This window comes from Blennius ocellaris (assembly GCF_963422515.1).
Source record: "Blennius ocellaris genome assembly, chromosome: 4".
In the NCBI taxonomy this organism is placed as follows: Eukaryota; Metazoa; Chordata; class Actinopteri; order Blenniiformes; family Blenniidae; genus Blennius; species Blennius ocellaris.
In genome coordinates, this window is record NC_137653.1 from 18958029 (window position 1) to 18975629 (window position 17601).

At 39.5% G+C, this 17601-nt stretch overlaps 1 protein-coding gene across 1 annotated transcript; it reads right to left on the reverse strand.

Moving 5' to 3' along the window:
- Positions 1-12827: 12827 nt before the first annotated feature.
- Positions 12828-14254, reverse strand: drd5a (dopamine receptor D5a; the record flags this gene model as incomplete). Its single annotated transcript, XM_080495472.1, has 1 exon — positions 12828-14254. The coding sequence occupies exon 1, from the start codon at positions 14208-14210 to the stop codon at positions 12828-12830; it is 1383 nt and encodes a 460-aa protein (XP_080351598.1). The 5' UTR covers positions 14211-14254.
- Between the last annotated feature and the right edge of the window lie 3347 nt (positions 14255-17601).

Here is a 17601-nt window from a genome sequence, read left to right on the forward strand (position 1 = left end):
TCACAAGCATTATGAAAGGTAATGGTTTTCTATACTTCAGAACAATTTTAATGTAATAAAGCAGTTTACCTGCAGTTGCTTGCCTAGCTGTTGGATATTAGGACATAATGTATTACCTTGTTCAAGGCTCATAGGAGTGTTTAAAATGAAACCCTATCAGGAAATGTTGGATTGTTTGAAATTGGCTCAAAACCCGACGCTGATTACCTGATGACTGTGGGGACCGGAGGATACAGGAAACCAAGTCATTATCAACCTGATTGATACCTGCGACATACATTACAATGTCAGCTGTGCTCTTGTGAGACCCAGAGAGCAATTAAAAACTGTCAGGAAACGTCCCAGATTATAATTAGATGCATTCAGACAGCAGACTGCATAGTAATAGCCTCGTTAAAAACAATGCAGATCCACACAATCTGTGCATTTTGGTGAACATGATGAATGTTTTTGACATGATGACTATTCGGTTGTGTAACACACATTCATCTACACAAATAAATCGGGGGAATGAGATGTGCAGATGAAGCGTATGCAAACATCTGCGTGGCTTTATATTGTTATCATTAGCTCACGAAACAGGGTTGAACGCTTGACAATACACTGACCGCGCACACTGCTAACACACTGATGCAGTACTTTCAATGGCAGCAAGTCAGACACGGGAGAGAAATAATCCCAATGGCAGCAGCATTTGCTTCAGGTTGTAGTGAAAAAGCTGTCATTTCAGTCAAGTGGCTGGGAAGGTGTGATAGAAGAAGGAATGGATGAAAATCATACTGAAGATGAAAATAATCCAATAAGTGGTTGAAGCCGACAGAAGCCACTTATTGGAACAGTGGGGCCACATTGTGTCAGGGACAGTGTTTGCCACAGTTACCTTGAAAAACGAATCAAATTACTGATTAATAGTTACCCCTTTAAAAGGTAACTTAGTTACTTTACCGATTGCTTGTTTTTGAAAGTGACAACATAACAACATTAGATTACAAGCTACTTTTTTAGTTACTTTCAGCAGCTGCCAACAACACGCCCCATCACCTCAACATGAAAATGAAAAGAAAAAAAAACTTTTTTTGTTGTGTTTGTATCTGATTCACACTTTTACATTTAGTGGTATTTATTTAATCCATCATGTTGATGTTGTCTGTTGTTGCACTATTTATCTATTCATTTATATGTACTGCCTGCTTTAAGCTAACATTTAATTCCTCCCAACTGAAAAAGTTAAGTATTTGATTGATTGATTGATTGATTGATTGATTGATTGATTGATTGATTGATTGATTGATTGAAAAAAGGGGGGTGGTTCCTGCCAATATATCAGGTTGAGGTCTGCATGAGGCTGCCTCCAATATTTTCTCCCCACGGAACGTTATATTAAAGCCATACTTTTGGTTCATCAGCATGTAAAAAATAAACTACAGACTACTGTCAATGAAAGCTTGGATTTTTTTAGCCATAAAATGTGCCTTTTGATGGCGCTTCATGAGGCACATTTGCATTATTTCCATGCAATAAATGGAGGTACACCTACCCCCAAGCACTCATTGCTTCACTGTAAATGTTACTTCTCATGGTATTTCACTTGTTTTTTTTGTTTTGGGGTTTTTTTTTTTTTGGGGGGGGGGGGTCACATTTTCCTGGGCTTTGACAGAAGATGACCAATTCCAGGAGCTGGAGTTGGTTGTCCTCTCTCAAACATCTACTGTCTTCCTATTCCTCGAAAGACTGCTCAGGCCTTTAGTATTGTGATTAACTTTGGGCGTAGTAAAGAGCAGATTTGTAGCATCAGGTGACTTATCTTACATGTTTGTTTTTAAACAGTTTCTTGACTGCTGGGTCCTCTCAAAATTATCAACACAGAATTTTAAGGAATGAGGAATATGGCAAGCCATGATACAAATACAAAAAAGAAGAAGAAGAAGAAGAAAAGAACCCTGAAACACACAATGACAGAAATGACAATTGAACTGCAGATGAAGAAGCTGATGGGTTCCAACAAAGGTCCAGACACTTCAAGGCCAACTTTCATTTTATACTCAGACTGTCAATATTTTTGCACTTTGAGTCATCCGTAGTTCTCCAGAATGTTAACGCTCACTTTGCTGAACTCACACAATTTAATTTCTGGATTTCATCTCTCAAACCGTATTATGATAAGTATTCTGATGACATCTGTTTACAGTGGTGCTATTGAGCATACTGTGAAATAATTAAATAAGTAAAGTACTGTTGCAGTCATGTAGGAGTGACAGAATGATAAATGGGCACCTGACAATAATGGCTTGAGTTATTTTTAGATCCTTCGCTGCTCCGAACATGTAACCTTTCGCCACACTAAAAGACAGCACAAGCTTTTAGATATGGAACTGTTTGAAATATCTATAAAGATGTGGGTCTTTAGTTTTTGCTTCAGTGCTCTTTAAGTAATTACAATTTGCAGGTGCTTGACAGCCTAATGCACATCTGAGTGAACTGCAGTGGGAGGATAATATTAATGTTTGCTGGGTGATTTAAGAGTCAGTTATTTACAAGCACCAGCAGAATTTCCACAAGATTTATTGAAAAGATCCACACATAGATTGACAAATGAAAGAGAACTATTAGCGTTGTGTTCCTTGAGGTTCAATTTACTGAGAATTTTCAAGACTCTGTCAGATATATTGCAACAGCGGCAAAAACTTCTTTGTAGATGGAGAAAACAGTCAAACAAGCAATGTTTTTTTTGTGCATATGATGGACTCTTTCACAAAAATTATATCAGAATGCAATACAGCTCCCTATTTGCTACTTCAATTGTCACAATTCATGTCTCTATAGGAAGGAATGCAACCACTGAACCTGTTACACTTCTGGTTTCTATGAAAGTTGTTTCTCTCGTTACATTTAAATTACATATAATCTGAACTCTGTGTTTTGACAGGATGAATATCAGCTTTCAACTCAACTCATGTCATGGTTCACCTTTAGCTTCTTGTGTGTGTGATTGCTGTTTCCCACCCTGACGCTCTTCACCTGTGTCTGAGTGTGTGATCGTCTTCACCTGGTTACGATGATCAGGTGTTCTCTATATGTTCTGGTGTTTGGTTTGTCGGTGTTTCTGTATTCTGCATGTGTTGCATGCCAGCATCTCAATGTCCGTTCCTGTGATCTGCAGGATTTTGTTATTTTGGTCTTTGGGGTATTATTTTTTAGTTGTTTTAGTGCTGCAATAATCTGAGTCACTGTTCCACCTATGGCATTGTCTGGTATTATGAGTCCTCCTCTGAGCAAATCCAAACAGCTCATTCATTTTTTGATTATTCACAAAATAATAAAAAATAGAAATAACAGAGCATGCTGAGACAAAGTTGCTCCCCCACTGTAAATTCCCCTCCTATGGTTTTCAACTTAAAGGCAGGAAAGTGTATAAACATCAGATCACAACTATGATATTCCAAAGAATGTAAACAATAAGGCACATAATATCCTTTGCCCTCTAAACTCTGCTGAGTAGACATTGTGTTAATGAGGTTGAAAGACTCGGATAGACAGATTCACCTTTGTGACAGCATGAATGTAGTACAACCCCATTAGTGTAATTTGTACTGTCCGTTGACTGCCAATTATCAAATGTCAACATCATAAGTTCATGTGGTGACCACAGTAAACAGGATAATGGCCCACTATAGATTCAGGTTTGTTATTAATCTGAACATGACAGGCATTTAAATGGTATCTATGGAAGTGAATTGCTTAGAGTGTAAAAATGTACATGTCGTCCCCTGATAAACTGCTGAAGTGAATGTAGTATGTAGTAATTAAAAAAACAAAAACTCCCAAATGCTTTGTTTACCACAATTAATGCCCAATGACCCAAAAGACTCATGGCTGAAGTCAAGCATATCATCACTCTGGAAAGTGCCACATTGTTCACATGGTGGGTTTGTTACACGCTGTCAGCAGAGCAGCTCTCTGTCTGCACCATTCAAAGCAGCGTGTCAGTCGTCTGCTAATAAATCTGCTCCGTCCGTCATCTCGGAGGAAAATCAAACCAGAGACACACAGTACAGGTCTGCTCCCAAATAATAGCTTTTGTGCTAATGAATCATTACTGTCTGCGGTTGCTGTCACATCTGTCATTGTCTCATTTCGGCAACGCAGTCGTGTTTGTGCGTGGCTGACCTGAATGAAATGATTTGTCTAAATTGAGGAACTGAGTCATTTCCTGCGATAAGCTGACAGCTGACCCCACGACACTTTGCGACCACTATTTCTTGTCTTTTACCTGTTGTGTTTTATGGCGTAATAACAATAATAATAATGAGAAAAAATTATGATTGTCTTGCCTTGTTTTATTAATCTCACCAAGGTTTTGATCCTTGAAATCTTCTGACAAGTTAGAATGTTTTGCTTTCCTCTGTTCCTGTTAATGCCTTTGAATGCCAAAGGACCATGGAGTCTGACCTTTTAGTAAAGCTTTGTTCAACCTGGATAGATGCCTTTGTTTCTTGGGTGCTTTCCATTATAGATTATCTAAATTCGGTAGTAACACATGCCAGATTCTTTTTTTTCCCATAGCATGCTTCTCGGTCCCCCATTGCTCCGCTTGTTTTCAGAATTTCCCTGCTTCATTGCATTCGATTTTACTAAATGGGTCGCATTCTTAAGGATTCTATAGTTTCATGCCATATCAATATTGTCGACCTGAACTTTTTTCTCACTGAAGACAAGTGTATTGGACTTTTTCAGTCATAAAAACATACAATGGAAAAGTCTTCAGTGAAATGGAAAAACTAAAGTGGGATCACCACACAATAAACACCAGCACCTTTAGGGATATTAATATTGACAAAGAATGAGATAAAATACAGTAAATCATCTAATTCAATATGTTATGGGTAATATAATTTAGGCAAGGCGCCTCAGTGTTTTTAGATATTCTCATGAAAAACTTTTTTTTTTCCTGGATAAAAACAGCAAAGTTTGCCTTAGATAAAAGACAGATATCTGTTGGAGAGAAAGTGATTGAGCAACTAAGTGCTAAAAAGTGCTAACTACTATTGGTCAGCTTAATGGTAAATGTAATTGTTTCTTTTGTTTACCAAATTTAAAGTTATCTGCAGGTCCATAGTGTCATTTGTGAGGATTTTCATTGACGTTTACCTATAGAGGGCATTTTTTGTATTAGGCTTTCATCTGTAAAATAGAGAAAATCATGTGTGTGCATTTGTGTTTGTACGTGCATGTGTGCATGTATATGTATACAAGTCTGTTTGTTTTTTGGTTTACATTTAGATGAGCATTTAGATAATCTTGGTTTGCACGACAATATTTTTACCTTTAACTTTCAACAAGATATTTCTGCGCTATATCAGTGGGCTCTTGTCGATTTACCATCGTCCAACTTCATTACATTTATGAATAAAATTCCACAATTGAGCTGGATCTGGCTGCTTTCTATTGAATTAAAAAGGAAACCCTGAGGGATTCTGTGTCACATAACAAAAGATCCACAGAAGATTGATTTTTGTCTTTTTTTTTTACAGCCACCAGACGTCTTGCAGCTGACGGCCAGCAATTCTTTGCTTTGAAAAGTATTAGGACTCAATGCACAATTGCCACCTCTGCAGCAGCTTTCATTTGTCAGAAGGGAGCATTTGTACCACAAATAGTAAATGTTTTCACCCTCCTCACAAAATGACAAATTGCTTCATTGCCTCTGCTCTCATATGGAGTTTGTGCCGGTAATTATCCAAGTGCTCTCTGTGAAGATGCAATTCAGCTGCACACCGCTAATAGAACTTGGACACATTTCCCAGCAGTGGCTGCTGCTCACCTTGAAATGTGTGTTTACTTTTCCCTGATAGCAGAGGGTGTGACATGATCCAGGAGAATGAAAAAAGACACTGAGAATGGATCAGAAACCCATCGCATCCAGTTAAGACAATAACAAATGTTTTCTAATGATAAATCAACTTTTATATAGTATGTACATTTTCATCAAAAGTAATCTTCACATAAACTCTTTCTGAGCACATGATGTTAATGTTTTCTACCACATAGCAACAAAATGTTATGTCATAAAAAAAAAAAAAGAATTGTATCAGTGTCAAGTCATTTCTTTACATATTTTGCTCATGTAAGTGCCTTTTGAAGACTCATAATAGCAAGTATGACATTATTAATTGGGTTACAATCTCTGATGATTGATTTGATTTGTTTTGGCAAGGAAATTCATCATCATTTAAAGACCAACATACATTCATTCATCCACCCCTCCCTCATCTCAAGGTGTTTCAGGCTATCCCATTTAACACCAAGGTCAAATACTTATTTATCAGCAATATTTGATTGAAGGTTATATATTTTATTCTTAATCTTCATGGTGTTTTTTTTATGTTGTTTGTAAATTGTGAAGATTTTAAAACTGTGATTTAAACCGTTTTAAATCAGTTGCCTACAATTTAGAAAGCAATATGATGATGATTTTTGTCTCCAAACAGACATTTCTCTTAACACTTTATATAGCACTGTTCATTTAATCATGTTTATGTAGAATCAAGTTTCTGTTTAAGGAAAAACAGAAAATAGGAAAGTTATAAAAATATTACAATTTCGATTATGGCCAGGTACTTGATAAATGGTTAATTGTTTAACTTCATTGATATGTATGGTCTTATTATCATATGTGATAATATTTCTTTGCAGATATTCTCATCATAGAAGACATGATTCAAAGAAACTGAGCTTTGAAATGGATATTATGCATTATAAACACATTTTGTATATTTAAATTTTGGGTGGATTTAACCAAGTCCAAAAGTATTGACGAACCTTTTCATTCCTAAAGGATCAAGTTCATGTCTTTCTCTTATTTGAAAGAAGTGAATGAGAAACAAACTTGAAATTCAGACCATGAGAGAGTTTGTTTATTCCAGGAAGCTTTCAGAGCGCCTGTCCAGTGGCCTTATGGGAAAAAAGACACCGGTCTATCTCTCCATTCAGGCTCATCAAAAGTAACTCAAAACCACAGACTGCGTCAGCAATAGGAGGTGGATGGGATGGCAGTAAGAGGTGAAAGAAGGAGTTTCACAGAGCCAAACACCTGAAATACAAAGCTGAACAGTTCTAAAGTGGACGTTCATCAATCTGTCTGTGATCTGAAAAAAGTCTCTTGGTTAACCATGTACAGTATATTAAAAAAAACACAAAACTCCACATTCAGATTTTCAGTTTTTTTCTGTCATCTTGGGAATAAATGCAGTCAGTTAAAATCCAGGATGAGTGGTTACATTGAGCATAAATTAACTAAGTGTGGGGCAAAGGCAGATTACATAATATGGAGAAGCAATATTATAGAGATTTCACAGAGATGGTTTAGTTGTCTGTAGTGTTAAAAGAATCTATCCTTTAAATCAGTATTTCTCAATCCTGACATTATAAGTGACTCACCACTCAGATGTTCGGATGTCTTCTTACTCCGACAAAAGTAATTCAAAAAGTCTGACAGCCAGCAGTGTAAAGTAAATCTGTTTGAGTAGAGACGACATCTGAAATTTATGACTGGTGATTCAAGCAGGGCCACATGCCAGAAGAACTGTATATTACAAGACACAAACAACAATGACACAGCAACCAGCACCTGCCACATACCTTTTATTGTTCCCAGCGTGACTTGACCGAATAGAACCTGGAGAATTCATTATTCCTCCATGTTGTCTTTCTTCATGTTCAAAAGTATCTCCTGGTTGCTGGGTGGGTTTTGTTTGATTTCCACCATCTTGTACTGAGGTCAAATGTAACAAGATTGAGGCTTTCGCAATGACCCATCACACGCAGAAGGTATTTTCAACATGTGGCTTGTAGCAAGTGTTCAAAGAAAGGAGCTCGGTAAAAGGAATTGGGAAAATCACTCACATGTCACTTCAAATTGTCTGCCACCATTACACCAGTCCTGGGCTATCGTACTTTTGTTGTAAATTAAATGAGACTAAAGACTGACTCACTCATTCAGTTCAGTTTTCAGGTGAAGTTGAAGGCAGAAGATGATCTTCTACATGCTGGATGCCGACACTCCTTAAAATTGACAAATGAATAAATTAAAAGTAGCTGGGATAAACTACCCTCATGCAGACGGGTGAGAAACATTATAGAAGTATATTTCTGTGTATATGGGACTGATATTTCATTGCAGCTACTGTGGATACAACTAATGGTAATCTTACTATAGGGCACCTTTCATTTTGTTGTGAGCTGGAATGAGTTACTTCTGAATTATCGAGCCAATACTTCTCTCATCAAAACAGAGTTTAGAAAAATTGTATTAGAGCTGCTTTTCTGTGGAAACAACAGTTTCCGAAATTGCAAACAGTCGGGTCTGACAGCAGGACTGAGGAAATCTGCAGCAACAAACAAGTAAACTCCATCTCTGCCACTAATTTTGTAATGGTACTCATTGTACACTAATGTTACATGATAAGATTTTATTTACTGGGCTGCTTTTGAGAGTCGGATCTATAATTATTGCCCCCAATATAATAGTACATTTCTATTCATACGTATATGCTTCTAATTCTATTTAATTTACTAAGTGAGAGCAAGTGAGGCATCTTCGCATTGAACCGCTCTTGGTGTGAAGTACACATTCAACATATGATAATCAAAGTTTATCTTTGTGTGCTTGTGTGTGTGTGTGTGTGTGTGTGTGTGTGTGTGTGTGTGTGTGTGTGTGTGTGTGTGTGTGTGTGTGTGTGTGTGTGTGTGTGTGTGTGTGTGTGTGTGTGTGTGTGTGTGTGTGCGCACGCGATTTTGATGAATGCGTCCTGATGGATGGTGTAACTGCCCCTAAGCCTGCCTCCACTTCCTCTTCAGCGCTCCTGTCATGGCTGAGCATCGAGGTCAAACCACCCTTCATATCTGTTCCACACAGCAAGGACGCAGAATGGAGGGACTGAGTAAACACGTCATCCCCTGGGAATGCTGCTGTTTTCCTGCTTTTCACTCATTTCATCAACAAGTTCTCAAATATTTATCACATAAAAGGAGTCTTGGTAAAACGTTGAAAATATAAATATTCAGTATTCATTATAATCACTCCAATTTGAAATCAACTGGCTCTGTAGGAGTGAATGCTGATTTCTGGCTTTAAAATATCCAAATCATAACCTCCACTTGCAATTATACTCTAATTTTCAGGCCAACGTTTTAGAAATGCAGTGTCAGAGGGCTCCCACTATTGAATATTGACCTTCATTGTACCTGTGACATCTGTGTGATTGTGAGATTAATCATAATCTGACGAGATGTCGCAGGCTTATCACCCACATTTTAAATCTGACAGTTGCAATTTCATCCACCACTCAGTCCCCTCTTGAAAGACCGATCAGCAAAAGCATGGAGGTAGTTGAAAACAGTGAAGCAGAGCTTTGGAGGTTCAATTAACCGGCTTTCTTCTATGTCTCATTTAATCTATTACTCCTAGCAACAGTGGGATTTATGCCAATGACAAGGGGAAATAACAGATTGTCTTAATGTCTGTAAAACTTGTCAAAGGAGGCACTTTACAGTGGAACATCTGTGTCATTTGCTGTTGCAATCCATTTACTTGTCTGTATTTAGATTACATTTCCAGAGTTTAATTGTGATTTCTATGTCATGTAATGAGGTTTACTTTTCATATCTTGTTAAATAAAAATTCAGCACTGTCAATTGTGACTGCAACTCTGCAGTCAACAAAAATGAACCCCCACTTTACTTGGCACTACTTGTCTTTAAAAAAGATGGTTAGACAGGAATTCTTTGATTTATTATCACCATAAAACTTGTTAAATATCATAAATTATTACTGCCTGAGCAATTCCAATCAATATCAAAACATAACCATGCTGTGTGATAGAGTACAAAGTTCAGACGTCTATTAAAGACTCAAAATCGAGTCGCTCCTCCTCCGCATCAAGAGGAGCCACTGGAGGATGTTCGAGCATCTGATTAGGTTGCTTCCAGGTCACCTCCCATTAGAGGTTTACCAGGCACATCCAACTGGGAGGAGGTGTCAAGGTCGGCCCAGGACCTGGTGAAGAGATTCTCTGGTTTGGTCAGGGATCGGTTTAAAGTGCTGGAGAAAGTTGCAGAGGACAGAGTTGTCTGGGCTTCCTTGCTTTCAATGCTATTACTGCTAGCCCCATACAGACTAAGTGGCAAAGAAGATGGATAGATGCCTTTGCAAAAACTGACATTGCATCAATGTATTTATTTGACATTACTTGTTGTGTACCGAGTATGATATGCTTCATCATTGCTTCTTAAAAATAATTATGAGCTTGAAGAGTTTCAAAGGTTAGATGCAATAAACTAAACATAAAGGGTCATATGAAGTTTCTCTTTTTGTTTTTCAAACTTGAATTTAGTCAAGTGACATTAAACACAGAAACTTTTTTAAAGAACTGATGCCTTGTGGAGTCACAAAAGGCTACAGCTTTTTGGTTGTTGTTTTGATTATAGTCAAATGTAGGGCTTCTTTTTCATGAAATACGGACACCTTGATGTGGAACACTGATGGTATTTCCATTCAAACACAAGAAATGAAGTAGTGTTTTATCACTGTCTCATATGCATCATGGAGAGGAAAATCAATATAAAAACCTAGTTTCATGGATGGTACAAAGAAACCTTTCCTCACAACTGCAATATGATATATTTTGCTCCGCATTCATTATTCTGTGAACAACTTTTTTATGAACATGTGAAATGGGAATAGCTGAGACAATTGGCACAAATTGTGTTTTCTTTGTTCAGTACAGCTGTAATACTGTTGTTGTTGCTGTTGCATTCAAGGCAGGATTGTATTGTTAATCCTGAACTCTTCTTACAATAATTTTGGCATTACTGTCGCTCATCTCAGTTTTTTAATAAACATGTGAGTGAAGTTACAAGTGAGATGAGTGTCTGTGTTTTCTTAATTCAATTCATTTTGCACATTTTGTTCTATTCTTATTTATTGAATCTGGATTAAAGATTATATGTAGAAACTTGTCTATTTTTTAATAAAATCACACATAAAAACACACTTTTTTGTTTTGCTGGGGAAAAGGTAAAACTATAAATGCACTGGCGAGTCATCAAAGATGTTCTACTGTGGTGATCTGCTATTTTATGGTCTTTGAATATTTAATGTTTTTCACATAAATTTCTGATCCTGTTTCAAAGAAAATTATCCAGACTGCTCGCCAACAAAAGATGCCTTTGTCAGGTTCCTGTGAGCATTGTTTATTTTTTTTACCCTTCTTTGTTTACATTAACAACACTTATTGTTTAATTCTTATTTGCAGATTGTTAATCTCCCTGAGCCTCCCAACAGTCTGAGCTTTTAGGTTGCAGGTCAAGGTAAGAGGGTTTATAGGGGGATTCACAGCCCAGAAAGTTAGGGTGTCCCTCTATCTTGAGATGATCTACAGTAGAACAGTTGCACACAATCTCAGTTGCACTGATGGCATGTCAAGCCACATAGGTAACAGAAGAAGATAAAGTATGTTTGGGAAACAACAACACGGCATCATTAGAAAGTCAAAATCAAAAGGTCAAACCTCTTCAACACACAAAATGTGTCCGTTTGTGGAATAAAAAAATAAAAAAATAAATGTTATCTCCAGGAAGATCCGAGTGCACTCTGCTCCTCTCAGTATGACAGAATTTTATTAGACAAATGATGACACACGTCACTGTGTAAAGGACAGTAGTATACATTCAGATCAGGTCATTTGTACAGTACAAAGATAAGAGAGGTGAAGGAGAAGTGGTGTATGACATCCAGTTGTTTTGGCCCAGTGGCTTCACACAGGTGTAGACTTTCCATTGCAACAACTCAAATAACAACCATAATAATTTTAGCTTCAAGTCTTTGGTCATTTAAATAGTTCTTTCTTTCTTTCTTTTTTTCTTTCTTTCTTTCTAGTAAAGGTTTATTACAGTAGTTTTGGCCTCAGTGAGAAGTACAAGATCACAGTAATGATGGTTATTGTTGTTGAAATGATTGCTGATTGCAGTTACATTTTTAGTGATGCCATTGTGCACACTCACTTTGCATTTCCATTAGCAGATTTTTTTTTTTGCCTTTGCACCATACGCTAGCAAAGCCTGTGGCAAAGTCTGAGTCAGACTGTGCTGGATACAGTGGTGGATACAGTGGCGAAATACGTTAATACTGCATTTTGGCATTGTGTAACTTAAAACTCCATAGAACACATTCCTTTCACGTCTCAAAATTATCCTTTAAATAAGCTATAAGGCGCTGGAATAACTGCATTGGACTGTCTTGGTTGCACTGACTTTAAGGCTGCCCTCAGTTTTCATACTCAGTGGTAAAGTGGGCACACATGAGGTTATTAAGCAGCAAAAGATGTCCTTTATAAATCCTCAGTAAAATTAACAAAAAACACTTCTCCAACTGGATGAACACTGGCGCTCTTTTGCAAAGCCTTTAAAAAAAAAAAAAAAAAACTATCAACAGCTTCTGCAACACTGAACCTTTGAACAAAAGAACACAAACTTAAGACTTCATGTAAATAAACACCTACACATCACTTTTTTTCAGAACGGGACGACAACATCACATCTCATATATGACACCCACAGCAGTGGCAGAGTGGTCTTGTGGCTGCAGAGATACTGGATGTGACCTATTAAGTATCTATGAGTGGGTCACCGGGTCCCCTCCCGTCGCCATCAGCTGGAAGTGTGCCCAGACTTGTGGGCTCCCAGTGGGTTCTGGAACAAAGGAGATGAATGGGTGGTGACATTATAATCAATACATCCAACTACGCACGGGTAGACAACGGAGTGTAGAGTCAGTGTAATCCATTGGGTGTGAACGTTGACATCCTGTCAAGACTGATGTCTGCTTCACAGTCCTCCAAATCACAAACCGAGTCAGTAGCGTTTTCGTTGTTGTGAGAAAACTGTGAAATCCTGTCGAAAGTCTCTTCGTGTTCAATACATTCGACCACGTTGGGAATCATGTTAACATAGGCGTTAGCAATTTCCTTATGGATAAGGGTATCTTGATTATACGACACCAGCTCGTTGCTGATATTAACAGTTTCCACCGGTGTGTTGGAGCAGAAATTGCGGCAGCCCAGGAGGCTGGCGAAGGCCTTCCGGAACTCTGCGTTGAAGGCGTATATGATGGGATTTAGGGAGGAGTTGGTCCACCCAAACCACACGAACACGTCAAAAGTCGTTTCGCTTACGCACGGCAGACCCGCGTCCCTGTCCGTCGCCGGCTTGTCGCAGAACGGTACCATACAATTTAGAACAAAGAAAGGTAACCAGCAACACACGAAGACACCCATAATCACCGAAAGAGTTTTAAACACCTTGGTTTCCCGTTTAATTGACGTTTTCAGTGTGTTGTGATGTTGGCACTCTATTCTGTTGGTCCTACAACTTTGCGCGTGTTCTGCTGCTCTTTCCAGTGAGGCTATTCTTCTAATCTGTATTTGTGCTATCCGATATATTCTAGTGTATGTTACAATCATAATTGCTACGGGGATATAAAAACTTATTAACGAGGAGGATATAGCATACTCTCTGCTCAGGCTTGAATCGCAGTTCTCCTCTATCGGTCGACTTGCAGAAGAGTTGTGCGCTCCGGCCACGTCTTCAGCGCTGGCTTTGTGCCAGTTTAGCTGGACGGGTATGAATGAAATGAGTACAGACAGCGTCCAGGCGATGCTAATCATAACAAAGGCAACTCGCTGGGTCATTTTCCTCTCGTAGCGGAAGGGGCTTGAAATGGCCCAATATCTATCCACGCTGATGATGCAGAGGTTCAGGATGGAAGCGGTGGAACACATAATATCAAAAGCGACCCAGATATTGCAGAAAGTGCCAAACGGCCAATATCCTGCGACTTCTGCCACTGCTTTCCATGGCATCACCAGCACGGCCACGAATAAATCCGACAGAGCCAGAGAGACGATGAAAATGTTGGTAACTTTTGTCCGCAAGTGCCGAAAGCGCAGTACCGCAGAGCAAACTAAGATGTTCCCCAGCAGAGTGCAAAGAATGAGCAGGGAGAGCAAACAGCCCGTCACAGTGCGCACCAGCATGTCCTTCCCCCCGTCGCTCTTTGCCTCCGTTTCGGTCGTGTTCCACATGATCTCTCCAAGGGGTGCCGGTACAGAGTCGAGCCCCTGCACCGATGAGAGATACTTTGCTGGGTTCTCCATTTGCCCTCATGAGGTAAAACTGCAGTCCATTGCTCCTTGCGCAGAGACGGGCTCGGTTATCAGCCAGTCACGGTATTGTCCTAAATGACCTGCCAGCCTGAGTGCAAAGCAGACGGAAAGAGAGAACTGAGCGCGTTAAAAATGAGCCGAGCGACGTGCCAGGTGCGCTAAGGGGCTGAAACGCTGCGCGCAATGTCGAGCGCATGTTGCAACCTTGTGGGTCCCGTCTGACCTGACTGCTGCTGCTGTGAATCTCTCATCCCAAGCTATCCCGAGCGCGGTGTGGGTGTGGAGGGAGTCCCTACTGCCTGTCACATACACACACACACTAACCAGGGTTAGGCACATTTACTCTCACGCCTTCTTGTGCGCAGCGTTACGCACAGCAATGCGTTGTGTTTTGAGTAGTGTGGATGTTTTCAGTGACTAATTCTCTATACAACGGTCTTCCAAACTCCAAATCAGACAACTATTTTCTTTTCTACACGGGAAGATATAGACTGTGGAGGTCCTTACACATACTTGACATCATGGCAGACTGCAGTAACCTGAGAGACAAGATGAGGTTGAAGTGCAAGCATTTGATCCGAGCATGCATTCACAATTAGTTGCTTGTAGACACGCCCAATGAGTTTACATTTAATCAGGACGAGGCGGTACATTAAGTAAAAGTGACCGTGACCTGCAGTCTGTCGTGTTGGCGCTTATAGAGCTGTCCATGGTCCTGAAAAGGCAAACAGCCCGAGGCGTGCAATGCATTCGCAGTCCCTTCCGTGAGCAGAGGCATCTGTCCATATATCTTAATCGAACTGCTGTGTTATCTACTGAACCATCGACGCTTGATTGGGTGGAAGAATGAGTGAATAGATTGACAGATGAATGAGGTTCAAATTTCAATCAGCAGTGTCATAATGCAGTGCGTATTAAAATCGATATCAGCCAAAAGTCTTCGTTGGGTTTTTGTGCAGGCCGATACAAAGAGACTATTGACCCTTTTTAAACAATGGGTTTTTTTTGTTTTGTTTTTGTTTTTCAATTTCTTGAAGAAAAAAAAAGTGGCACAAACAAGTCTGTTGAGACAGAGCACTGCTTAGTCGTTTGCTTTCCAATCACCGCAGACTGAAGGTCACAGCTTCTCAGAGTTGTCTGAATAGGTGAGTTACATTCGCACTCGCAGCTTGCGCGTGAAGCTCTCATAGCGTCTTGGTGCGCCAGGCTGCGCAGCAGAAGCGCCGTTTCCGGCTTTGAAACGTCACGGATATTTTTAGACATGTCCGCGTGCCTGTCAAATCGTTGTGACACGACGATAAAATAATCTCCTGACGCCCGATGCCAAACTCTCTGGAGTGGACGGAGCCGTAATCTGTGGATGTCGTGCCGGAAGGCAACGTGTGTGTGTGTGTGTGTGTGTGTGTGTGTGTGTGTGTGTGTGTGTGTGTGTGTGTGTGTGTGTGTGTGTGTGTGTGTGTGTGTGTGTGTGTGTGTGTCTCACAGTCCCCTCAGGCTACTACTGCTGCTCGACACACACATGCCACATGAGAGGTCACCACAGCAGGAGAATGAATACTGGTGGATTCCACCAGGAATTTTTCCGAAAATGGTCACAACATATGATCAATGCTTAATTAGTATTCACGTAATTGGGACACACACACACACACACACACACACACACACACACACACACACACACACACACACACACACACACACACACACACACACACACACAGTTTTGAAGTGTGGTAGCTATATGAAGTTCATAGCGTTATTCAATGAATTCCAAGGTTTGTATTTTCAAAATAGTCGTTGTTTTCTGACAATAATAAGCACATTCTTTCCGTTCACCTGCAGTTTGTGTTGCAGTGAGTTTTCAGGACTGTCTGTAACCGTGAACACGTAGCGCCACCCTGTGGTTTAACAATCTGCTACAATTGACTCAGCATTGCCGTGCCCCGGCCATGGCCACAGCAGTCAACACGAAGACAGATTTGAGCAAGTGTTGAAAAAAAAAGAGTGTTTTATTGCCATAAGCAAAAGATACACGTATCACAATTGTACATGTTATTTCTTACCAGCACCATTTCATTGGGATTTCACAAAATCATGTCACAGTGTATGAATGGTTTTGATCAGCTAAACAGTATTTACAAAGAGAATCTGGATATTGCAACAAGGATTTGACCACAACTTGGCACATATTGAGAACACATACTGAGGATAGCACCAGGTAGAGAACCTGTTAGATGTCTGACTCAAATTATGTTTATATGTTATAGACTTGTACAGTACAGCTACATATGTGTGCTTGGCATTGAAACGAAGAATCAGCTAAAGTCAGTATGATGGTATTTGCTGCTGTTCCATCAGGTGTAAACATCTGCCTGTTATATGGTGTAGCTGTGGTCATCAATAGCAAGTCCTAACCACTAACACAGTCTACATTGGTGTAGTAATCTTGGAAAATCCTATTTAAATCTGAGTCAAGACTAGAAACATGTTTTTTGCCAAGTTATATTACCTTAAAGTCAATATGGAGCCAAACACAGTGCTTCCAATCAGACTCATTCTGAGCTCTCTGAGGCAATAGAGAAGCATATTGAAGTGAAGCATACTGATAAAGAGTGGTGAACCTTTAATGACTCTGGGAGTCATTTTCTGAGAACGAAAGTCCAACTCATAAAGACGATTCAATCAGTAGTGCTAAAGTTGTCATTAGCCTCGAAGCTCAGATGCTTTAATACTGTACCACTAAACTATGTGAACGACTAGGGGAAGTAAATGAGAAACGTATCCATATAGGGTGTGTGCATTTCAGTTATAGACACAATATGGATCAAGTGATACATCGATGTACATGTGGCTTTGATAAATACAGTACTAGTGTATTTAGATATTGAAGTTAACAGACATTTCAGTGGCTTCATTGTAGCATATTCGGATATGAAAATCAAGTTTATAGTCTAATCTACACTCCCAGTCACTAATCTGTAACAGTACAAAATGTGCATCCCAGTGTATAAATCTCTAATGTACATAGTTTCTCAAGTAAAAATCTACTTTAATGTGATTAGAAAACAAAAAGTACAAAGGGCACTTTTTAATTAAAACCTGAAGCCAAGGAATCTTTTCATCACCGTCTTTAAAAAGTCTCATGTTATAGAAGGTTTTTCTTCAAGGAACTCAGACTAACGGGTGCCTCTTCCTCTGTAATCGCCTGACTGAGGGACCTACATTTGGTTTGTCTCCACGGCTTGTCTTCAAGTCTGCTGAAGTGCGACCCAGACTGCCTCCTGAACGGTTGACCTGCGCCATGAGACATGGTCAGGAGCCAGTAGTGACAAGTGTTCCTTTGCACATTATCTGGCATTGTCATCCCTCTGCAGATCCG